The 25377-nt window shown below is 50.0% G+C and overlaps 1 protein-coding gene across 3 annotated transcripts in view; it reads right to left on the bottom strand.

The window, feature by feature from the left end:
• DNAH2 (dynein axonemal heavy chain 2) overlaps window positions 1-19114 on the bottom strand; it is a 142709-nt gene extending 123595 nt beyond the window's left edge. For 2 of the 3 annotated variants that reach the window (XM_028701690.2, XM_028701687.2), the window contains exons 1-3: window positions 18910-19114; window positions 14490-14635; window positions 935-1029 (exon numbers count right to left, since the gene is read on the bottom strand). In XM_028701690.2, the coding sequence (XP_028557523.2) occupies window positions 935-1029; window positions 14490-14619 (225 nt within the window). In that variant the 5' untranslated portion in view covers window positions 14620-14635; window positions 18910-19114. The remainder of the gene's footprint in view (window positions 1-934; window positions 1030-14489; window positions 14636-18909) is intronic. The other variant, XM_028701689.2, reaches the window with a different exon arrangement.
• Between the last annotated feature and the right edge of the window lie 6263 nt (window positions 19115-25377).

Here is a 25377-nt window from a genome sequence, read left to right as displayed (position 1 = left end):
GGCCTCGCAACAGCCGGACGTCACCTGAGTCAGAAAGGCAACACTTCCCTTCTGGAAAGGTATCCTCTCCCTTTGGGATTGTAAAGGTAAAGGGAACCCTGACCATTAGGTCCAGTCGTGGCCGACTCTGGGGTTGCGGCGCTCATCTCGCTTTATTGGCCGAGGGAGCCGGCGACCAGCTTCCGGGTCATGTGGCCAGCAGGACTAAGCCGCTTCTGGCGAACCAGAGCAGCACACGGAAACACCGTTTACCTTCCCGCCAGAGCGGTACCTATTTGTCTACTTGCACTTTGACGTGCTTTCAAACTGCTAGGTGGGCAGGAGATGGAATGAGCAACGGGAGCTCACCCCGTCACGGGGATTCGAACCGCCGACTTTCTGATCGGCAAGCCCTAGGCTCTGTGGTTTAACCCACAGCCCCACCCGTGTCCCCTCTTTGGCACTGACAGCTAGCCAAATGCAGAAGGGAGTCCCATGCAGGGCCAGGAACCTTTGGCACCCGCGGCCTTGGAGAGGGGCAGAAGTCGCCCAGCCAAGGGGGTCTTTCTGCTGGACTGAGACAACTGCTTCTGTGACAGGGTGCAGCAGCTGCTTGTCAAGGAACACATCCGAGTTTGGGACAGAGAAACAAGAGGCAGACAGAGAGAAAAGCACCTGATCCGTGACTCTTAAACGCTGAGGGCAAAGAGACCTGGAGGTTCAGTCATTCCCACCACCTGTTTCAGCCTGCACAGACTTCAGCTACGCAGGAGTGGTTTAAAGTTTTCAAGGGTGGCAAGAGCATCAAAAAGACTGGATCTCTCTCTCCCACACACAAGCACAGTCCTTCAAAAGTGGGGCCAGCTGGGAGCTTCTGCCCACCCTTCCTTTCCCCCCTGCTATGTGACATCTTCCCTGCGGCAAGGTCACACACACGCCCGGCTTCCCAACTTACCAAATCCGCCTCTTCCTCCACAGGGCTGGGAGGGATAGCCAACTCCTCCTGGCTCTCTTCCTCCATCTCGTCCAAGGATACCGAAGTAACATCTCCTAAGAGGAGGGCAAAAGGCAGAGAAGCAGAAATCAGAAGTGCGCCCAAGGACTGTGGCATCTTTGGGGCAGACATGGTGCCAGGAGCTCTCGTACCTACAGGACCACCTCTCCCGGTATCTCCCACGGAGGACCTTAAGGTCCATAAATGGCAACACCCGAGAGGTCCCGGGCACTAAGGAAGTCAGATTAGCCTCAACCAGAGCCAGGGCCTTTTCAGTACTGGCCCCGACTTGGTGGAACGCTCTGTCTCATGAGACCAGGGCCCTGCGGGATCTGATTTCTTTCCGCAGGGCCTGTAAGACAGAGTTGTTCCTCCTGGCCTTTGGCTTAGAATCAATTTGATTCCCTCCCCCTCTTTATTTTTCCTTTCTCCTCCTGTGATGAGGCTGCATTTTAATGTTGTATTTTAATCTTTTTTTTTAAGTTGCATTTCAATCAACTTGTTTTTATTATTGGTTGTTAGCTGCCCTGAGCCCGGTCTTGGCTGGGGAGGGCAGGGTATAAATAAAATTTATTATTATTATTAAAGCTGCCACAGCAGAAGGGATCTACGGGTCTACACGCCTTTCCGACACACTCCTCCCTCTCCCAGGCCTTGCTTGTACCAGGCAATTAGTTGGGGGCAACTCCTGTTGAATCACAGTGTCTGAGGGTTCAAGGAGACCACCTAATGCAGAACACACGCTTGCCCCCTCTTGAGGAAGGGTCGCCCACCCCAGCCCCACACAGATCCACCAGGCCAACCCAAACAGTCATCAGCACCGCTCTGTAGAAAGACACTCACTCAGGAAGTTTAGTAGGGAAGTTTTAGGAGGAGTCCAGGAAGATGGTGGGTTCATCAAGAGATCTAAGAACTCAATCCTACTAGGGAGGATGAAAGGTTTTGGGTTTTTTATGAGAGCCAGAGCCAAGATGTGCTCTTGAGAGGACACCTAAGGGCAGAGGTTTCCATCAAGTCAAACCCAAGAAGCCTTACACAAGAGTCAGGCCATGGGTTCTGTACTGTCTACACCAGGGATGTCCAACAGGTCGATTGTGATCTACTGATAGATCCCTGGGAGGTTTTGGTAGATTGCAGTCGATCATTGGGTCCCTTTCTTGAGCGTTGCTAAAGTCGATTCTAGCCCCGCCCCCTCGGCCCGCCCTCCATTGTTGCACAATCCGCAGAACGGAAGAAGGAGCTAACAATGTGAGGCTGTTTGTTGGTGAGCGGCTGTTCCTCCTTTTCCGTAAAAACCCTTAAAACCAGGGCTTTCCTCCTCCCTAAAAAAAGCTGAACAACTTTGACCTGAACCCCCCCAAAATGGGGGTAGATCACTGCCAGTTTTTAATTTTGTAAGCAGATTGCAGTCTCTTGGGAGCTGGCCATCCCTGGTCTGCACTAACTGGCAGTCACTCTGTCAAGAGAAGAACACAAAGGGCAAGAAGGTCTGTGAAAGAGCTTGGCCCTCACAACCGAAAGAGTAAGAAGACATGCTGTGTCACTGGGCAGTGGCTCTAGATCATTAGCAGAAGCATCACCCCCATGTTCCACGGGGAATTAAGAACAACACCCAGTGTGATGGTGATCGGAAACATCCTCATAAGAGGATTAGAGGCAGTTTGTGCAGACCTGACGCGTCTTCTCAAGAAGTTGGTGGCCGTCCATAAAAACATAAGAAAAATCTGCTGGATCAGGCGCAAGGCCCATCTAGTCCAGCATTCTGTTCTCACAGTGGCCAACCAGATGCCTGTGGAAAACCTGCAAGCAGGATTCAAGCACAAAAGCTCCCTTTCCTCCTCTGGTTTCTGGCAACCAGCATCTGGAAGTATTGCTGCCTCCAACTTCAATAGTCGGGGGGGGGGGGTATGTATTCAAGATATATCAGAGCGGTTGCCAAGCCTCCTCCACCCCACCGGCTACTACGTGCTCCTGCTGACGTTCCACACAGGAACACAGCCAGGAGAAATACTGAATGGACCTCCAAAGACTGTAAGTCTTGAAAGTCTGATGAAGAGAGCTTAACTTTAAATCCTGTAGGGGAGGGAGGCAAAAGTCCAGGGATGAGTGCTGAGCCAAGTAGACAGGGCAAGACCACGTGGGGAAGAGGGAGGGTGCAGGAGGTGGTGCCCATGATTTTGCAGAGAAACATTTGAAATTGCAACACCCAGAGAATCCAAAATCTATATACTAACACAAAGGCTTAAAACAGCATCTTAAAAAGCAGAGACATCACCTTGCCAACAAAGGTCCGTATAGTTAAAGTTATGGTTTTCCCAGGAGTGATGTGTGGAAATGAGAGCTGGACCATAAAGAAGGCTGATCGCCGAAGAATGGATGCTTTTGAATTCTGGTGCTGGAGGAGACTCTTGAGAGTCCCATGGACTGCAAGAAGTTCAAACCTCTCCATTCTTAAGGAAATTAGCCCTGAGTGCTCACTGGAAGGACAGATCCTGAAGCTGAGGCTCCAAGACTTTGGCCCCCTCATGAGAAGAGAAGACTCCCTGGAAAAGACCCTGATGTTGGGAAAGATGGAGGGCACAAGGAGAAGGGGACGACAGAAGCTACAAACATGAGTCTAACCAAACTGCGGGAGGCAGTGGAAGATAGGAGTGCCTGGCGTGCTCTGGTCCATGGAGTCATGAAGAGTTGGACACAACTAAACAACGAAACACAAAGAGTCAATGGGAAACTGAGAGAATGGACTCAAAAACCTACTATGGGAAGATAGGTATGATCTGAGACCTGGTGGGATGAGACATGACTGGAATATGGAATATTGCTCAAAAGGAACAAACCCATCCGAGAGGGAGAGAACAGTAGCTTTACATGTAAATAATAAATACAGCTGTGCAGAAATCCATGGATCAGTCTTGTTGAAAGCACCTGGGTAAGAAGAGAGGAGAAGAAACCAAAGTGAGAGTGTTGTGGCAACATCCTGCAAGCCACCCAACTAACCGGAGGGCAAGGGTGTTGTTTTCCTGGAAGAGATCACAAAACTTTCGCACGAGGCAAACTGTGGCAGAGACGCGGAGCTTGCAACCATCCGGACACCTGCTGAATGACTAAATCTGCACTACAAATGCAACGTCCAATAAAATCTTGACTTCCTCAGCTGACAACATCGTTCCTCAGAAGGTGAAGCAAGGAGCAAGGGGGGTGTCCTGCTATCCTGGAGTTAATCCTGACCAACGGAGAAGAACGATTTGATGAACTGGAAGTGGCAGGAACCTTGGGGGAAAGTGACCGTGTCATCTTTGAATTTATGATAGCGAGGGATGTGAAAACTGAGTGGAGTCATCCGCAGAAAGCTGATTTTAATGAGCTCGGGGGAAAGTTGGTGAGGTGCGTGGCCAGGGATTCTGAAAGAGGAAAGGAGTCCAAGAGGGATGAGAGATTCTGGAATGTGAAAAGTTGATGGTTCAATCACTAGACCAGCCGATAGCTCAGTCGGTAGAGCATGAGAGTCTTATTCTCAGGGTTGTGGGTTCAAGCCCCACCTGGGACAGAACATTCCTGCATCGTAGGGGGCAGGGCTAGATGATACTAGAAGTCACTTCCAACTCTATGATTTGATTATTCTATTTCAGTGAGAAAGGGGGAAATGGGAGAAGTCTAAAGAAGTCGGTGTGGTTGCTCAGAGATATTTACTGACCAGCTTTCAAAGCCGGCTCCACTCTGAGTAAGAGCAACACTGGGTGCACCCACTCTGTCCAGCTCATGAGTTTGGATTGGATATCCTGCTTTATCACAACCCTAAGGAGTCTCACCTTGCCAACAAAGGTCCGTATAGTTAAAGCCATGGTTTTCCCAGTAGTGATGTATGGAAGTGAGAGCTGGACCATAAAGAAGGCTGATCACCGAAGAATTGATGCTTTTGAATTATGGTGCTGGAGAAGACTCTTGAGAGTCCCATGGACTGCAAGAAGATCAAACGCATCCATTCTTAAGGAAATCAGCCCTGAGTGCTCACTGGAAGACAGATCGTGAAGCTGAGGCTCCAGTACTTTGGCTACCGCATGAGAAGAGAAGACTCCCTAGAGAAGACACTGATGCTGGGAAAGATGGAGGGCACAAGGAGAAGGGGGTGAGAGAGGACGAGATGGTTGGATAGTGTTTTCGAGGTTACCAGCATGAATTTGACCAAACTGCGGGAGGTAGTGGAGGACAGAGGTGCCTGGCGTGCTCTGGTCCATGGGGTCACGAAGAGTCGGACATGACTAAACGACTAAACAACAACAACAACAACAAGGAGTCTCAAAGCGGCTAACAATCTCCTTTTCCCTTCCTTCCCCACAACAAACACTGTGAGGTGAGTGAGGCTGAGAGACTTCAGAGAAGTATGACTGGCCCAAGGTCACCCAGCAGCTGCATGTGGAGGAACAGAGAAGCACACCCGGTTCACCAGATTACGAGTCCACCGCTCTTAACCACTACACCACACTGTCTCCACACCCTTTTCTATGGTGCAATAGGAATTTGGAATACGGTGTGCATTTGGAATATGGTGCACAGTTTGCGGCACTGTATTTCAAGGACGGCCATTCGCCAGGGGCGTTGTGGTTGCATCCTGCACTGAGAAGTGGGATTTGAGTAGATGGCCTCCTAGGTCACTCCCAGCTCCATGACACCCAAGTGCGCCGCAACCACATAGCAAGGGCAGAGCAGAAGTGTGAACGACTCGTGCCAAGGAAGGTACGAAGCGCTCAGGGCCACAGGCACAGTCAGTCCTTCCCAATCCTGCTATTTATGGCAACTGGCCCCTGGCCAAAAGCAAACGCCGCCCACAGAGAGATTCCAAGGGCAACTTGGTAGACTGCAGCTCCCCACGGTCCCGGAGGCCCCACAGAAAATAAGGGAGGCGAAGGAAATAAATTCATAAGCAGGCGGCGTGCTGAAAACCGAAGGGCCATCGAGAATGCAGTCGGCATCAAACTGAAAGACACTTGGAGATTGCAAGCAGCTAGGCTGGGCGGTCTGAGAGGTGCACCCCAAGACCCCCTCGCAACAGCACACAAAGATCGGCGGGGAGGGGCTGCACACCTCTTGAACCACACGTTGCTTCATTCACACACAACCCGCGATCGCTGTCAGGCCCATCCTAGGGAATAAGGCTTTGTTCTCCGATGCAGATCAAGGCAGCTGCCACAGAATTCCAAAAAAGCTTCTGTTTATATATTAAAAACACTTTTTTAAAAAAAAAGTAATAATACTTGGTTGCGTTTTGCCTAAAGGCTTAGAAGGCAGATGGGATCTGAGTGGCACTTGCAGGTGTCTGCATTCAGCACAAGTGTTCGAGCCTCCCTCTCTCCAGCTCTTGCCCCACCAATACCACGTTCCAAGCTCAGCGAGACCCACCCATGGGTGTAATTGCAATCAGGGAAAGGGAGGGGTGCATTGTTCCAAATTGCAAGGAGGAAGATCTAATTATTTCTCCGCGGCGCAGCTCATTTCGCGGCCTGCAGAAGGGTTCAGTCCTGGGCTTCTCCAGGTGAGGCTGGGAAAAGCTCACGCCTGAAACCCTGCAAAGCTGCTGCTAAGGCAGGACAGGGGCAGCCTTGCCTCTCCCAATCCAGGGTCCGGCAGGCACTTTGGACTACAACTCCCATCAGCCACTGAGCACCGGCTAGGGCTGATGGGAGCTGTGGTCCAAAACATCCGGAAAAGGCCAAGTTGGAAAAAAGCTGGTGTGGGCGATGCTGAGTTAGACCAATGGCAACATCCCATAGTCACTGCAGGGGGAGGGGATGGCACAGGTCACTAGCATTTTTTCCCACATGGAAAAAACACCCACCACCACCCCATGTTCCCACCCATTTAAAGTCATAGAATCATAGAGTTGGAAGAGACCACAAGGGCCATCGAGTCCAACCCCCTGCCAAGCAGGAAACACCATCAGAGCACTCCTGACATATGGTTGTCAAGCCTCTGCTTAAAGACCTCCAAAGAAGGAGACTCCACCACACTCCTTGGCAGCAAATTCCACTGTCGAACAGCTCTTACTGTCAGGAAGTTCTTCCTAATGTTTAGGTGGAATCTTCTTTCTTGTAGTTTGGATCCATTGCTCCGTGTCCGCTTCTCTGGAGCAGCAGAAAACAACCTTTCTCCCTCCTCTCTATGACATCCTTTTATATATTTGAACATGGCTATCATATCACCCCTTAACCTCCTCTTCTCCAGGCTAAACATGCCCAGCTCCCTTAGCCGTTCCTCATAAGGCATCGTTTCCAGGCCTTTGACCAACAGGTATCCAGGTGTTCATATATTTAAACCTTCAAATAACGTTGGTGTTTTGCAATGGGGGAGTTTTTTCCCCCAAGACAGGGTTTTGCAATGGGGGGGGATGAGCACCTGCCAACCCCCAGCATGAGACAACATGATGATAAGAGTGTTGGACTAGGAACTGGGAGAGACCAGGTTTCGAAACCCCACTCAGCCATGAAGCTCACTGGGCGACCTTGAGCCAGCCACTGCCTCGCTGTGTCTAACCTACCTCGCAGGGTTGCTGTGGGGATTAAATGAGGAGGGGGAGAGCTATGGATACCACCTTGAGCTCCTTGGAGGAATAGGTGGGATAGAAATGCAATAATAAAAGCCCCACACAGCGCCATCTCGCCACTTGGGGCCTCCCTGGCCTCCAAACTATGGCCTTGAAACAAGGATGGGCTTAGGAGGCCCTGTAAGGCTGCCCTAAAAATGGCTGTTTTCCTCACAGTCGATGGTTGACTAGAGATAAGTGCTCCTTTGAACTCACAGGGCTCTCGTCGGCAACACAAAGCAGGCAGCCATCTCCTTGGCTGGGCCTTCACAGGCGCAGCTTTAATAATAATAATAATAATAATAATAATAATAATAATAATAATAATAATAATAATACCACCTTGTCCATCTGGCTGGGTTTTCCCAGCCACTCTTTAAAGCTGGCTGGAGTTACTCTATTTTAAAGCACAGCTCTGGTACCCAGTTGGGTGGGCTCTAGCTGAGTGCAACGGCCATCTGCAGGCATCCACATGCTACAAGAACCCACTTGTTCTGGCAGATCCCCTTTGGGTTTTGCATCTCTAGAGGAACTGCTCAAAACATGAAGGTCTCCACTGGAAGTCCATCCCAGGCCCTCAAGACCCGCTACGCCCTCCAAGAAAGCAAATAGGTCTCTTGGCATAGGAACACTCGGCAGCGGTGCTTCTGGGAAGGCCCCAACTGCTCTGGGAGAGAGTTTTGAGGAACCCGAGAGACACTCACGACACTCCTTGCAGCCACCCGAGAACACCATGCCAGACCGCGCATACATTTAAGAGCTGTCGCATGGGAGATGGAGCATGCTTGCTCTCTCCTGCTCTGGAGGGTAGGATTCAAACTGATAGCTTCCAGTTACAAGAAAGGAGATTCCGACTCAACATCAGGAAGAACTTTCTGATGGAAAGAGCTGTTTGACAGTGGAACGGACCCCCTCTTAGAGGTTTTCAAACAGAGGTTGGAAGGTAACCTGTCTTGGATGGTTTAGTTGAGATTCCTGTATTGCAGGGGGTTGGACTAGATGACCCTCGGGTCCCTTCCGATTCTACAGTTCTATGATTCTCTAAGTGAGAGGAGAGGGCTGCTGTTGTGCTCATATCCTGCTTGTGGGCTTTCTGTTGGCTGCTGTGAAAACAGGATGCTGGGCTAGATGAACCCCCTCTGATCTAATCCTGCCGTCAGATTCCTAAAGAAAAGTCCCAGCTTGTCAAGAGCTTGGTGAAGTTTGGCCTCATCCCCTCCTCGGAGAGTCTAAAAGAGAGCTGAGTAATGCCCGGCAGGATCTCGTGCTCCAGCTGACATTCATTTGCACAAAGCCCTGCCAAACTCTGAGGGAACTGTGCACACCTGATTTTCAAAAATTCATGAAAATTCGGCTTTCAGCGTGCTCTGTGCGTGTGCTTAAGCGTGGGTTTTGAAACCAGGACTGCGGCGTGGATCCTAACTGGCAAATCAAAAGAACCCAAACAGTAATTTTGTATTTCTTTAAAAAGAAATTTAAAAACTCATGGATTTTAGGAGACAAGAGTTCAGCGCTTCTTCGGAACATTTGGAGTTGTCAAACCAAATTACAATTAACTTCCCCGTAAACCTGCTTGTGTGTCAGGAGTTGTCATGCACTAAAATGTGTAATAGTTATTGAAAGCGGCAGTTTGAGAAGGGTTTATTTTCTCCCCCATATTTCTCTCTCCTCCCCCCCCCCCACACACACACCAGAGAAGGGCTTGCAGGAGATACAGAAAAGGAAGGCGGGAAGGAGGGAGGCCTGCCAGAGACATTTCAGTGCCTGAGGCAGCATATCCAAATCCACACTCGATCAAGAGGATGGAAAGCTCTCCTTCTGGGAGCCTGATAGATGTGAGGCTGGCACCAGAGAACGCCTGGGTATAGCTGTCTGTCTCTTGCTGCGTTGTCCTCCTCCTATAAAAGGACTGCTGCAACTTTCCCTGGAGAAGATCAGAGGACTGGGGGGATGGCAGGCAAGGCCACCGCAGGCAGCCCCTGTGCTGGGATAGTGAGATGTGCAAAACTAACGCCGGCTCTCACCATATGGCAAGCCGGAGGAATATACCGTAGCAGCTGGCACAAGTGGAACGTGAAAGCACAGACTCAGCAAGCAAGGAGCAGGAGAGGGGGAAAACTGCAGCAGGCGCGTATCCCTCGGAGGGAGGCAAATCGGAGAAGAGTAGCTATGGTATACTGCTGCAGCGAACACATCCAGAGGATGTGGCTAGCTTTTGACCAGGCTTCCTCAACCTCAGCCCTCCAGATGTTTTGAGACTACAACTCCCATCATCCCTGACCACTGGTCCTGATAGCTAGGGATGATGGGAGTTGTAGGCCAAAAACATCTGGAGGGCTGAGGTTGAGGAAGCCTGCTTTTGACTAACTGGCCCTTTGAAGAGGAGATTCAATGGCCAAAGAAGTCCTCAGAGCTCGGTTGGTTTCTGCAAAGAGAAGGTCTCCTCCAACTATTGGCACTAAGCGCCTGTCGCTGGCTTGCCCCCACTATGGAGGGGACCGATGTCACACGACGAGCTGACATGTCATGCAACATAACCACACAATATTGAGGGGAGCCCAGCCCACTGCTTAAGAACTTGGGCGGGGGGTGACAAATGTGACTAAGGCCCACCCCTTTCCAAGACATTGTCCTGGCAAATGGGCCATAAGCCAGGTCCAAGGTAGCTTTTCCAGTCCAGCCACATTCTCTTCTGGGAGGCAAGGGCCTGCATGCAAGGGCCAGAGGCAAAAAGTGGACAGAGCAAGGGATGTAACAGATGAGGTTTACACACACACACCCCTCTCTCCATCCTCCATCCAGGTAAGCAGGAGCCATTATCCACCATTCAAGGACACAGTCCAGCCAGGCAAAAGCACTCAAGGAGGTGCCGAGCAGGGCCAATGAGTGGCTTGGAGAGGGGTGTGTGGCTTGGGGAAGGGCCTGAAGGTCGGACAAAGAGCCCTGGAGCCTTCGGATGTGAGGTTTTCCATCCCCACCCTAAACCCTAGGCGAGAGAGGGTGCCTCTCCCAGGAAAACTGGAAGATCTCGTTTCTCCTTCTCATAGAGCTGTTTGTCAAGCGAGGGCTCTCTCCCAGGATTGATAACTCAATTGTTAACCAAACCCAGCTTGGGGAGACGCATGCCAATCCCCTCGTCTGCTCTCCTCCTACTGCTGCCATCTGATCAGGGGTTACCTGCTATTGTTAAGTGACAGACAAGGTCCCGTCCTGCTTCCTTTCCTTCCCCCGCTCACCACCACCCGCTGCTGGAGGAGAGGGAAGACAGGGAGAAGGTGGGATGAAGAACAGGAGGCGGCCCCTGCAGGTGGGATCCCCAGGCAAGGAATGGCCTGTTGCCCACTCCCTTCATCGGGATGGGTGGGCTGCAAAGACGACACCTAAGACTGGCTCTCCCAGGCGCCATCGCTTCAGGCATTTTTCTCCCCAAACGGTTGGGGATCTGGGTACGTATGTTTAGCCTGGAGAAGAGAAAACTGAGAGAAGATAGGATAGCCATCTTCAAACATCTCAGGGGCTGTCGCATGGAAGATGGAGCAAGCTTGCTTTCTGCTGCTCCAGAGGGCAGGATCCAAACCAATGGATTCGAGTGACAAGAAAGGAGATTCTGACCAAACATCAGGAAGAACTTTCTGTTCTGTTTGACAGTGGAGTGGAGTACCTTGGAAGGTGGTGGACTTCCCCTTCCTTGGAGGTTTTTAAGCAGAGGTTGGGTGGCCATCTGCCAGGGATTCTGTGGCTGTGATTCCTGCATTGCAGGGGGTTGGATTAAATGACTTTGTGCTCCATCTTCCAACCCTTCAGTTCTATGATTCTTTGAGCCATGGGTCCAGGAAACCTCAATGAAAGCTGGAGCAAAATGGAGTCAAAATCTGGCCACCTGCAGAGAAGCAGGAGCAAGGAAAGAAAGGCAAAAGTCTCAACCTGTCCAATCCAAGAGGATTTGGAATTATGAAACTTTGGTGCCCCTTACAAGCCCCATTCCACCCTTGCACACACACACATTTTAAGCAAATCATATCTGCCCCTGGAACCTCCAAAAGCTGCAGCGAAGAAGAAGAAGAAGAAGAAGAAGAAGAAGAAGAAGAAGAAGAAGAGGAGGAGGAGGAGGAGATCAGATGTGATATCCTGCTTTATCACTACCCAAAGGAGTCTCAAAGCGGCTAACATTCTCCTTTCCCTTCCTCCCCCACAGCAAACACTCTATGAGGTGAGTGGGGCTGAGAGACTTCAGAGAAGTGTGACTGGCCCAAGGTCACCCAGCAGCTGCATGTGGAGGAGCGGAGAATCAAACCCAGTCACCAGATTACGAGTCTACCGCTCTTAACCACTACACCACACTGGCTAAGGGGGTCATTGTGAAAACAAAAACAACCCCCCCCTAAAGGTAATGGGCCCAGGATGCTTCTGCCCCACATCTGTAACATGAGCGCTGGGGAACGTTGCTCAGCCTCCCATCCCTAGTTAGAGATGTCCAGAGCAAGGCTGGCTCTCCGCCATTTGTTTGTGCCCCCCGCAGAGCGGCATGTCTTGTGGCGCACGAGCAAAACCTGGAAAACTAGAAGCAGGCGCCACGGCTGAGTTCCCTTGCACACACATCGCAGGCATGTCATCTGTTTCACCTCTGCACCTCGGAGACCTCAGGAATACTCTCCTTTGAATAATATGCCTTAACCAGCTCTGAGAGTGGGGCAGCACCTCTCAGCGGCCAGGCTGGAGCCCAAGGCCACTGGATGCTTCCCTCCTGGTGGAGCAGAATCCATCCACGGCCGGACACCCGCAAGACACCTGTAGCTGCGAGGAGGAAGAGGAAGCAGGGCAAGGCGGCTTCCTCCAGCAGCTGGCATCCATTCCCCCGCTTCAAAATCAAATGATCGTAACAAATAAATAGATAAGCCTTCCTGATGCCGAAGCACGTCCCATGTGGACCTCTTCCCATCTCACTGCTCTGTATTTAGATTATGTGCAGTTTAAAATCAGTACTGGAGGCGATGCGTGATTTTGCCAGCTGGGCTTTTTTAACCCCCCCCCCCTTAAAAATCTATAAAAATTATAAACAAGCAAACAGATGAATAAGCAAGCGCGGACAAGACGAAGGAGCCCAGGGGGGCCGACAGAACGATTAGCCAAGGGGCAGGTTCAGATTGGAGGGGGCTTCCTCCTCCTCCTCTGAACCACAATGTTCCTTCAGGAGGGTCTACCTCTGTCCAGCCTCTTCCCTCCCCTCCTCTCGCCCAGCTCCCTTTCATCTCCTCTCCCGCACTCCCTGTTCCATAATCAAACTCCCTGCGCTAGCTGAAGAAGAGCCTCCCACGGCTCCGGCTCGTGGGGGCCCAGCCACAGCTGTACTTCCCAATTCAGGCAGCATTCAATCGCCTGACAGGGGATGTCATTTCCCTGCCTGTCGTGGCAGATGGGATTGGTGGAGAGGGGCTCTGCGCCCGGTTACATTAGGCAGACGAGGACCACCGCCAGGATGCAAGCGCTGCTCGGAGCTTTGAAGAGCTGCCGTTGGAAATCCCGATGGGTTACTGTGGAAACACACCAGAGGAATGGGGAGGGAGGGTGCTAAGAGGGCGGGGTGAGTAGGAGACAGAACGCACGAGATGCGGCTACTGCCCACAATGACCTTTGGGGGGGTTCTAATGCCACAGGGCGAGGTCCAGAAATAGAAGAATTCTTTTTTTTGGGGGGGGGGCAGTCTGGTCTCCTAGCTCAGCTTATACAAGGTGTTAAATATTTTTATTTATTTATTTAAAAGACCCAAACGCATGGCTTGGAAGGATGCTAATGATGAAGAAATCACAAGTTTTTTTATTATTATTATTGCTTGTAAGCCGCTCTGAGCCCGGCCTTGGCTGGGGAGGGCAGGGTATAAAAAAAAAATTATTATTATTATTAAGTGTTTGCTTGGCCAGCGCTACGCCAAAGCAGCCGGCCTGATCCAGATAAGGAGATTGGTGCATGGAAAGAGGCGCTGGGCTCTACTGCCTGCTGGATCAGGAACCGAGAGGATGCACACCTGAAGGCTGCCTGCACACACTCCCCATCCACACACCCTGGTCTAGCGCAGCTGGTCACATGCAGATTCAGCCATTTTTATGCCAGGACGGAATCACAGCAGTGGACTTTTGCAAAATAAGGAATCATTGGTAATGTCTGCAAATGGCAGCGGGCAACGCTGGAGGGGAGAGTGGGAGAAAGAGGATGGAGGGCAGGCGTAGAGCTCAAGGGCCTTCCTCCAAGGTTGGCAGAAGGTAGCCTAGATCAGCAAATAGATTGGTTCCTCCTCTACCCCTTTGGCAGAGAGGAGGGAAGCTGGGTTGAGAGGACAAAAGCATCTGGGAAGGTGGGAAGTTTCAACTCTAAGGTTCCCAAAACGTTGCAGTTGCCCCCCCCCCCACCTGGATGTTACCCTTCTTACGACGAGGCCTGTGTGTGTTCTGCAATACTTGGGATCACACCACAAAAACGAAGAAGGAAAAAGAATAGAGATGAAACGCTGCAATCTGAGCAATCAGCTTCCTTTCTTTCAGCAAAGGTATGTTTGAAAGAGTGAGAAATCTCACAAGCCAACTCGGGGCTGAGGTAAACTTCTTGTGGTTGTGAGAGCAGGGTGCGGGGAGCTCATTTGACAGTCTGATGAGCTCCTCCCCAGAGCTAGCAAAGCCCTTCAAAATAATAAGCCACCATAGGCAACTGCATCATTTACATTGCAGTTTTGTGATGCCTCTGAGGAGCAGTGAGTGCACACAGCTGTCCCCGAGGGTGGAGCCCACACACAACACTTAAAAGATCCGGCTCCAGCGGCAAAAAGCCTCGTCACGGGCGCCAAACGTTCCTGAGGTGGCAGATCAAAGGGGAGCTCAGCCTACTCAGCAGCGGCTGAGGATCTGGGACCGGAACACCTGAAGGGGAAACAACTTTTTGTGGAAATACCAGGAGGCTCCTCGGGGATGAGCGGCTCTGGGGGCGTTTCGCTCGGCTGCTGCACTTGCACAGGGGCTGTACGGCTGCTGGTCTTCTTCCCTTTCTTTTCGCCAGGCGGGCCACGCCGCTTGGCACTCATCTTTCACCACGGGATCCTGTAAAAAGTCATAAACACCATGAATAAATTACAGATAGGTAGCCGTGTTGGTCTGCCATAGTCAAAACAAAAAAAAATTCCTTCCAGTAGCACCTTAAAGACCAACTAAGTTAGTTCTTGGTATGAGCTTTCGTGTGCATGCACACTTCTTCAGATACACTGAAACAGAAGTTGCCAGATCCTTCTATATAGTGAGAAGGTGGGGAGAGGTATTACTCAGAAGGGTGGTGGGAATGGGTGATTGGCAGATAGCTGTGATGAGCCTGTTGACGACTCTTAACGACTGCAATAGGCCTACCTTCTGCAATAGGCCCCACCTTCTCACTATATAGAAGGATCTGGCAACTTCTGTTTCAGTGTATCTGAAGAAGTGTGCATGCACACGAAAACTCATACCAAGAACTAACTTAGTTGGTCTTTAAGGTGCTACTGGAAGGAATTTTTTTTGTTTTGACCATGAATAAAGTCAAGGCACACAAGCCAGAAAGAACGGCTCTTTGGCTAGAGTCATCGCTGTTGTTCTTGCATCCTCCCCTCTCTCTTTCTTTACAGCTTCCTCTTCCCTCCTTTAATGTGGCCCCCAGTGTGTCTCAGGGGCCAGGACCTGGGTTCAAGTCCCTACTCAGTCATGAAGCTCAGAGGGAAACCCTGCATCTCTCTCTCTCTCAGCCTAAACCAGGCTTCCTCAACCTCGGCCCTCCAGATGTTTTTTGGCCTACAACTCCCATGATCCCTCGCTAGCAGGACCAGTGGTCGGGGATGAGGGGAATTGTAGTCTCAAAACATCTGGAGGGCCGAGGTTGAGGAAGCCTGCCCAAAGCTCACAGGCTTGGTGTGGGGGTAAAATGAGGTGAGAACTATCTATCCACTCCTTGGGCGGGAGAAAGAAAGCACAATAAAAAATAATAGAGGATACTCTTGAGAGTCCCATGGACTGCAAGAAGATCAAACCTCTCCATTCTGAAGGAAATCAGCCCTGAGTGCTCACTGGAAGGACAGATCCTGAAGCTGAGGCTCCAAGACTTTGGCCACCTCATGAGAAGAGAAGACTCCCTGGAAAAGACCCTGATGTTGGGAAAGATGGAGGGCCCAAGGAGAAGGGGACGATGGAGGATGAGATGGTGGACAGTGTTCTCGAAGCTACCAGCATGAGTTTGACCAAACTGCGGGAGGCAGTGAAGGACAGGAGGGCCTGGTGTGCTCTGGTCCAGGGGGTCACGAAGAGGCGGACACGACTAAACGACTAAACAACAACAACAACAAATAATATGCCCCTCCGTGAGCCCAGCAGTCAGATCAACCTGTTCCTGTGCATAAATCTTGGTGGGCAGCACTGCTATTTATCCATATTCCCTAATCTTCACCCTCCCCTATTATATCCCTTGTCCATCACAACAGTCTCATGTCATCTTCCCAACCAAATCACCCTACATACCTTTCCATGCCCAGCCAGTCAGTTTCCACCTACCAACTTTCAACCCACGCAACATCCTCCTTCCAACATGATCAATTCTCTCTATCATCGCATTCAACTAGTTGCCTCTCTCCCACCTCACCTGCTGACCTCAAGCCCCCTGGGCACGTCTTTCACCAACCCACACATGTGAATGTGATCAGCATCCATCCCCTTGACAATCCTCCAGCCAGGACCCAGCACTAACTGTCACCGACTAACTGTCACCCCCTTTATTTTATTACAGTTATGTTATGCTGTTATTATTAATTGCCTGCCTTTCACTCTAACGTCCCAGGGCGAGTTACAACATCAAAACACAACATTAAAAAGCAGCTTAAAACTACTTACAATCACAAAAATAAGGTGGGTCCTAAAAATCGACACCTCCAGTATCAAATGCAAGGGTAACCGCCCTTTGAAGGGCAGTATACTAACTAACTAACTAACTAAATAAATAAATAAATGGGGTATCGAATGAATTTATTATTTTGGTCACAGACCAGTTGCAGCTCACGTACAAAATCAGGGAAGTCATGAAATAGGGATCCATTTAAATTTGCAGTTCAGTATAACAGGGAAAGTACAGATATAGCAGCAATTATAATATATAAATTAGATCTTACTCACTAAAATATAACCCGAAGTTGTCATTTAAAACCTTAATCATGATGATATCACAGCTTGTTCCCTAAATTTTATGGCAACCGCACAGAATTCGGCCACCTTTAACGTGATCTCTGGATCTTTGTCCTCAGCATTTGCCAGGAGATAGATATATCATCACTCTTCTCCAAGCTTGGAGCAGCAGACAAGGCTTCCTGCCCTCTGTCCCCCATTTTTTCAACGCAACAATCCTGGGAGGTAGACTGAGAAATGCCAGTAGCCAAGGGAAGGTTGATTCCCCTAATTTTTAATTGATTTTATCTGGTTTTATTTTATATTGTTAAGACCTTTTTTTTATAACGCGACTAAGAAATGTAATAAAAAATAACAATAGGGAAAGTTATGTTATAAGAATTCTAAGGTCTCAAATACAGAATAAATGTTCATAAATGTCCAAGGCAAACACACATACAGTATGTAAGTACATAAACCACATGTCTGAAATAATACAGGAGAGCAATCCCGAAGCCATTTTGACTCTCTCAAATTGACCTCAAATATTTCTCTGCAAGGAGGAAGGAAATGGGAATAGCTTTCCAATGGTCTTTGGGCTGTAGGGGCTTACACCTCCCTGTAAATACAGCCTGGCAAGTATCTGTTAAGCTGAGCAAACTATCAATATGTGTAAGAGATTCAGGAACTAAAAAGTATTTACTATCTCAAAGGAATGGCCAGGCTACCCAGAAAAGGCAATCAAGTAAGGCATGATCAGGTATCCTGGCAGACAGGAGAGAAGCAACACACTCAAATTTCTGCTGTAGACCACCTCCTTCTGTGATGTATGTATGATGTTTTGGGGGGGTCTTGGGGTACAGGATGGGCAATTTCAAAAGTCTTTATAGGGGCTTGCACACCATTGTTCTCTCCTGCCTCCTTGCAAGGAGGGGAGGGAACTCTGTTGTCACAGAAAAATAAAGATCTGCCTTGCTTTCTATGGATCTTGCCTCCATCCATTCATCTCTGACCGATGATGGACTTAGGGGACTCAGAGTCACTTGGGGGAATTGGGCAGCAAAAGCCAAACCCACTATTTTTTTCTATTTACAGGTAGGTAGCCGTGTAAGGGACGCAGGTGGCGCTGTGGGTTAAACCACAGAGCCTAGGGCTTGCCAATCAGAAGGTTGGCAGTTTGAATCCCTGCAGGGTGAGCTCCTTTAAATGGCTTTTGATGCCGGGTTTTGACGCGGGTGGCGCTGTGGGTTAAACCACAGAGCCTAGGACTTGCCGATCAGAAAAGTTGGCGGTTCGAATCCCCGCGACGGGGTGAGCTCCCGTTGCTCGGTCCCTGCTCCTGCCAACCTAGCAGTTCAAAAGCACGTCAAAGTGCAAGTAGATAAATAGGTACCACTCCGGCGGGAAGGTAAATGGTGTTTCCGTGCGCTGCTCTGGTTCGCCAGAAGTGGCTCAGTCCTGCTGGCCACATGACCTGGAAGCTGTACGCTGGCTCCCTCGGCCAGTAAAGCGAGATGAGCGCCGCAACCCCAGAGTCAGCCACGACTGGACCTATTGGTCAGGGGTCCCTTTACCTTTACCTAGCCGTGTTGGTCTGCCGCAGTCGAAACAAACAAACAAAATTCCTTCCAGTAGCACCTTAGAGACCAACTATCAGAACCAAACTCAGTTGGTCTTTAAGGTGCTACTGGAAGGAAATTTTTTATTCAGAGTTGTTCCGCCTGGCCTTTGGCTTGGAGCCAATTTGATTCCCTCCCCCTCTTTCTTTTTCCTTCTCCCCATGTGATGAGGATGCATTTTAACATTTTAATGTTTCAATATCTTAATGTAGTATTTTAATCTTGTTTTTAAGTTGTATTCATTCAATTTTCTTTTATTATTGCTTGTTAGCCGCCCTGAGCCCAGCCTTGGCTGGGGAGGGCGGAGTATAAATATAAATAATAATAATAATAATAATAATAATAATTATTATTATTATTATATTTTTTTCTATAACAGTCCTAACCTGAGTCACAATTCGAACCTGGGTCTCCCTGAGCCTAGGTGCAGCACCTTAACCACACTGGAACCCAATTGCCCCTTTCCAGCCACCGTCCCCTATTTCCCCCCCTGGCCCCCCACCAACCAGCCCCCCCTGCCCCATTTCCACATTGCGTCCGTCTCTCTCCCCCGCCCCCCCCCAATTCCTCCACAATACCCACCTTTCCCAGCTCCCAACTTGGCACCTGTTCCCCCCCTACAACTCCAAACGCTCTTGGTCCTTTCCCAGACTCCGCCCACCCCTCAACGTTTCCCCGGGCAACGGATCAACGGGAAAAGCTTAGGGGAGGAGCGCGAGCTCCGCGAGGCTACCAATGGGGCGGCGAGGGAGGGGCGCGCGGCCTAAAAGGCTGCCTCAAGCAACCGTTGCGAGGGCGAGGAGGCGCGCGCTCGCCTCGCAATTTATAACCGGAGGGGAGGCGGGACTTGCTAAGCGGGGCGGGGCTGTGAGAGCAGTGAGTGACATGAGGAGGAGGAGCGAAAGAGAGCGTTCCTTGCCTTGCGCGTGTCAGCTGGGAATGGGGAGGAGCCTGGCGGGTGGCAGAAGGGGCGGGGCGTTGCAACCGCGCGACGATGTCAATCACTACACAGGCTCGAGGACGCAAGAAGTGAGCGTTGTGGAGGGGAAAAGCCTGTCAATCACGTTCAGAGCGTCACCTAATTGGATAAAGTTTGAGCCCGAGGCGGGGGCAACGTGATAAGGCCCCCTTTTTAAAAAAACGTTGGACGATGTGAGAGACGTTTGTCCCTCATACGTCGAGATACCAGCCCACTCAGAATATGTCTGAGGGAACTAATTCTTCCCTCGTCGTTTATTTATCCCATGTTGGGTGGGTGGCGGGAAAGGAAAGGCTTCCACAGTGTCTTACAAGTGTCTGTGACAAAATAAAATTGCCAACTGTCAGAGTTGTTGTTGTTTAGTCGTTTCGTTGTGTCTGACTCATCGTGACCCCCTGGACCAGAGCACGCCAGGCACTCCTGTCCTCCACTGCCTCCCGCAGTTTGGTCAAACTCATGCTGGTAGCTTTGAGAACACTGTCCCACCATCTCGTCCTCCCTCGTCCCCTTCTCCTTGTGCCCTCCGTCTTTCCCAACATCAGGGTCTTCTCCAGGGAGTCTTCTCTTCTCATGAGGTGGCCAAAGTCTTGGAGCCTCAGCTTCAAGATCTGTCCTTCCAGTGAGCACTCAGGGCTGATTTCCTTCAGAATGGATAGGTTTGATCTTCTTGCAGTCCATGGGACTCTCCAGAGTCTCCTCCAGCACCAGAATTCAAAAGCATCAATTTTTCGGCGATCAGCCTTCTTTATGGTCCAGCTCTCACTTCCATACATCACTACTGGGAAAACCAGAGCTTTAACTAGACGGGCCTTTGCCAGCAAGGTGATGTCTCTGCTTTTTAAGATGCTGTCTAGGTTTGTCATTGCTTTTCTCCCAAGAAGCAGGCGTCTTTAATTTCGTGGCTGCTGTCACCATCTGCAGTGATCATGGAGCCCAAGGAAGTAAAATCTCTCACTGCCTCCATTTCTTCCCCTTCTGTTTGCCAGGAGGTGATGGGACCAGTGGCCATGATCTTCGTTTTTTTGATGTTGAGTAATAACTAATAAGTAAATAAATAATCCAGCAGCTGCTGTCCTGTCTTAGCCACACTCCCAGCATGCATTGCATTGGATCCTCCATAGTGTTGCTCTGCTAAGGCGTATCTGCTCTTGCCAGAGCTGGAAGGTGACATGCCAGCCCTGACAACCAATATGTGCCACCTGAGGAAAAAGTGATTTTTGCATCGTCTGTAGCGAGAAGAAAGCTGTCCTCAAATGAATATGCAGTACTCTGGCCGCCCACAGTCCTTAATAGGCCCTTTCCATACCATTGGGCAAAGCGAGGTGGCAGGACTCAGTTCAAAGGCAGCAGCACATTGTTGGTTAGCCAACTCGTATTTTGACCACTGCAAATGCCATTCGGATCACCTGAATGAGACGCCAGGAAGTTTGGCAGCAGCTCAATTAAGTGCAACCCCTGCTGCGTTTTTTTGGCTTCCGATCAACATGCTCAAAATCTGAATGCTCAGGCACAGGACCCTTTCACTGTGTGTGCTGTGCGGGCAAGACGGAATATGCTCAGTACGAAATGCAAAAATACAAAGATAAGGAGGCCTGTTTTCAACCAGGAGAAAATGCCCACAGGGATCAAAATGCCAGCCATTGTAACATCAAAATGGATTCAACGTGAAATTGAACAAGATGGGTGTGTGTGGAGGTGACTCACATTGTGTCAGTGAACCACTAAGCAAAGTTACAGCAGGATATATATTTCATGACCACAGATTTTTAATTGATACCAATATGAAAGAATCAATAATCACAATATTGCAGGATTACAATGCATGAGCAATAATATTCCCTCTCCTTCCACATTATTGTGGCCAACCATGGACGTACCTTTGCTTAGTGAAGGAATCCTCAACATAGTCCCTCCAGGTATCGCTGGAGTCAAGCTTCCATTGTCCTTGACCATTGGCCATGATGGCTGCTGCGGATGATGGCAGTTGGAGTCCAACAATATTTGAAGGGCGCTACATCAAACATGAAACTCACACACACAAGCAAAGGATCATCTTTGAGGAATGTTGCCAGTTGTAGAAGCTGGACTCTTGGCTAGCACAATTACCGTCAAGATTGCTAACACTGTTGGCCGATATTCTACTTAAAAGTTCTCAGGGTAGTGCACAAAGCCAAACACAAATAGCAATCTGACATTTTAACAAGACCACAATACAATAAAAGACGTAAAGTCGATAAAAATGCTATAAAACAGCTGGGCAAGATTGCAGCAGGACTGAAGGCGGCAATTCTTCCAAGCTACAAACTCACAGCCACTTACACTCATCTAGAGTGGCCACTTATGCACGGCCCAAAAGAGGAAATGCATCACTGAAAAAAGAGGGCAGAAGAGGATACAGATTTGCAGATATGCTAATTGCTGTTTCTAGAATATGCAAATTTAGAAATAATCACTATAATTTAAATACAGATGCATCTCGCCGTAATAGGGAAGACGGTGACCAGGTGAGCTGTGCGCTTGCTGAGGCTGTCGTGAGCCGTGTTATGCAAAGTGGCATCACATAGCCTGGTCATGGATGGGAGGCAATCAACACTAATGAGCAATTAAGTTTGCACTTTGTCTAAACTCTGAAGCCACGCAAGGGATCCACCTTGAGGAATGGTAGCTAGAGGCGGAAGCCATGTGAATCAGAGGCCTCGTTCACACTTCCTTTTGCGCTGCGATTTGCAGACATGGGTCTGCACTACTTTAAAGCTCCATGTCTTGAGCAGTTTCTTCGCCCCAGCGTTTTCCCTGGGAAAACGTACGTTTTCCTGCCGAATTAGAGTAAACGGTAATCTGGTATTCCACAACAACGTGGGTTTTCCCAGGGAAAGCGTTGGGACGAAAAAGAAATTGCTCAGACACAGAGGTTTAAAGAGCAAACCAGTGCCTGCAAAGGGCAGCGCAAAAGGGAGTCTGATGTGCCTGAGAGATAAGGAGACTGAGAGGAGGCAGAACAGTTTGGGATTTGGACTACAGCGGAGTTGCAGGGTTCATCTGGACTTAAACCTACTTCTTAACACTGAAAAAAGAGCATGTCCACACTGTGTCTTGCCTCACTGTTCTTTAGCTAAAGAGTGTGTTTTCCCTGGAAAAGGAGTTGAGCAAGGGGGGAACTGCTCAGCGTCGTGGTTTCTAGGCACAAGACAGGCGTAAGTGTGGATGAGCCCAGAGCAAATGTCAGTTGGGTTTCCCACCGATTGGCATTTGTCCCGATTCAGTGCAAAACAGCGGGTTTATCAGGGGTAATGTGGTGGGGGAAATGGAAAACTGCTCAGATCCTTGCCTAGAAAACATGGGACAAGCAATAAACTGCCCAGACCCGTGTTTTATAGGCACAGGACGAGCAGAAGTGTATTTAGAGAAAAGATAAAAGTGTGTATCTGAAGAAGTGTGCCTGCACATGAAAGCTTATACCAAGAACAAACTTAGTTGGTCTCTAAGGTGCTACTGGACAATTTTTAAAATTTTCTTATATATTTTGACTGCGTCAGACCAACATGGCTACCTACCTGAATGCAGAATGGTGACTGGCATGGAGAAAGCATAGCTGCCAAGCGTCCCTTATTTGGCGGGACAGTCCCTTATCCCAGCGCCATGTCCCGCTGCTGTCCCTTATTGACGAGGCTTCATTTGGCTGCTGGCTGGGCTTTCTGCCTTTGGCTCAGAGGGGCTCAGAAGTTGAACATACCTGTGCCTGGAAAATCCCTTATTTTGGCTGCTGATCCCTTATTTTCGAGGCTGCTGCTCCCTTATTTTCAAATCTGCAAGTTGACAGCTATGGGAGAAAGTGGATAGTAATAATAATAATAATAATAATTTATTATTTATACCCCGCCCATCTGGCTGAGTTTCCCCAGCCACTCTGGGCGGCTCCCAATCAGCGTTAAAAACAGTACAGCATTACATATTAAAAACTTCCCTGAACAGGGCTGCCTTAAGATGTCTTCTGAATATCAGGTAATTATTTATCTCTTTGACATCTAATGGGAGGGCGTTCCACAGGGCGGGCGCCACTACCGAGAAGGCCCTCTGTCTGGTTCCCTGTAGCCTCACTTCTCGCAATGAGGGAACCGCCAGAAGGCCCTCGGCGCTGGATCTCAGTGTCCGGGCTGAATGATGGGGGTGGAGACGCTCCTTCAGGTATACAGGACCGAGGCCGTTTAGGGCTTTAAAGGTCAGCACCAACACTTTGAATCGTGCTCGGAAACGTACTGGGAGCCAATGCAGGTCTCTCAGAACCGGTGTTATATGGTCCCGGCGGCCACTCCCAGTCACCAGTCTAGCTGCCGCATTCTGGATTAATTGCAGTTTCCGGGTCACCTTCAAAGGTAGCCCCACGTAGAGCGCGTTGCAGTAGTCCAAGCGTGAGATAACTAGAGCATGCACCACTCTGGCGAGACAGTTCGCGGGCAGGTAGGGTCTTAGCCTGCGTACCAGGTGGAGCTGGTAGACAGCTGCCCTGGACACAGAGTTAACCTGCGCCTCCATGGACAGCTGTGAGTCCAAAATGACTCCCAGGCTACGCACCTGGTCCTTTAGGGGCACAGTTACCCCATTCAAGACCAGGGAATCCCCCACACCAACCCGCTCCCTCTCCCCCAAAAACAGTACTTCTGTCTTGTCAGGATTCAACCTCAGTCTGTTAGCCGCCATCCATCCTCCAACCGCCTCCAGGCACTCACACAGGACCTTCACCGCCCTCACTGGTTCTGATTTAAAGGAGAGGTAGAGCTGGGTGTCATCTGCGTACTGATGAACACCCAGTCCAAACCCCCTGATGATCTCTCCCAGCGGCTTCATATAGATATTAAAAAGCATGGGGGAGAGGACAGAACCCTGAGGCACCCCACAAGTGAGAGCCCAGGGGTCTGAGCACTCATCCCCCACCACCACTTTCTGGACACGACCCAGGAGGAAGGAGCGGAACCACTGTATGACAGTGCCCCCAGCTCCCAGCCCCTCTAGACGGTCCAGAAGGATGTTATGGTCGATGGTGTCAAAGGCCGCTGAGAGATCCAGCAGAACTAGGAAACAGCTCTCACCTTTGTCCCTAGCCCGCCGGAGATCATCAACCAGCGCGACCAAGGCAGTTTCAGTCCCATGGTGAGACCTGAATCCCGATTGGAAGGGATCCAAATGGTCCGTTTCCTCCAGGCGTGCTTGGAGTTGTTCAGCAACCACCCGCTCAATCACCTTGCCCAAGAATGGCAGATTTGAGACTGGGCGATAGTTGGCCAAATTGGCCGGGTCTAAAGATGTTTTTTTAAGAAGCGGTTTAATGACCGCCTCTTTCAGCGGGTCTGGGAAGGCTCCCTCACAGAGGGAAGCATTCACCACCCCGCAGAGCCCATCGCCCAGCCCTTCCCGGCTCGCTTTTATCAGCCAGGATGGGCAAGGATCATCCTGAGAGAGAAGTTAGAGAGATAGAGAGAAGTTTTCCTCCCTCTCTTGTAACACTAGAACTCCTAGTCATGGGATGAAGCTGAACGTTGGAAGATTCCGGAAAGATGAAGGAAAGTCCTTCTTCACATGGCGCATAGTCAAAATATGGAACTTGCTCCTGCAGGAGGCAGCGATGGCCACACAATTGAATGATGCCCTAAACACCTCACTGTTTAGAGGAAACCCCAAAACACTGGAATTAAGCCTATGCATACCACAACCTTCCCGACCTGTAAAGCAGACTCATCTTCTCCACCTAGTTTTGTATTATGGCTGGTTACCTGTGTGAGAAAATGCTCCATATAGTCCACCCCCTGAGGCAACGTGCCCTTCCTGTCCCGTTCCTCCCCGCCGCCGCCGCCCCCCACCTCCAGCTTTCTTGAAATTGACACTTCTGCTCACTGATGAGACTGCATTTCCCTTCCTTTCCCCATGGTACCCTTTGTTGCCAACTCACGTCCATCAAAGGCGCACCACCGCCTGAGCAGCTTGTGGTGGCAACCGGAAGATAGGGACTTAATAACAGGGCTCGCTGGGAGCCTGCTGATAATCCAAGACCAGTGGCAGCTCCCGGGCCGATAAGA

The sequence above is a fragment of the Podarcis muralis genome, chromosome 13 (assembly GCF_964188315.1).
Source record: "Podarcis muralis chromosome 13, rPodMur119.hap1.1, whole genome shotgun sequence".
NCBI classification, from domain to species: Eukaryota; Metazoa; Chordata; class Lepidosauria; order Squamata; family Lacertidae; genus Podarcis; species Podarcis muralis.
The sequence above is the reverse complement of the archived record's forward strand: the minus strand, read 5'-3'. Positions and strand labels throughout refer to the sequence as shown.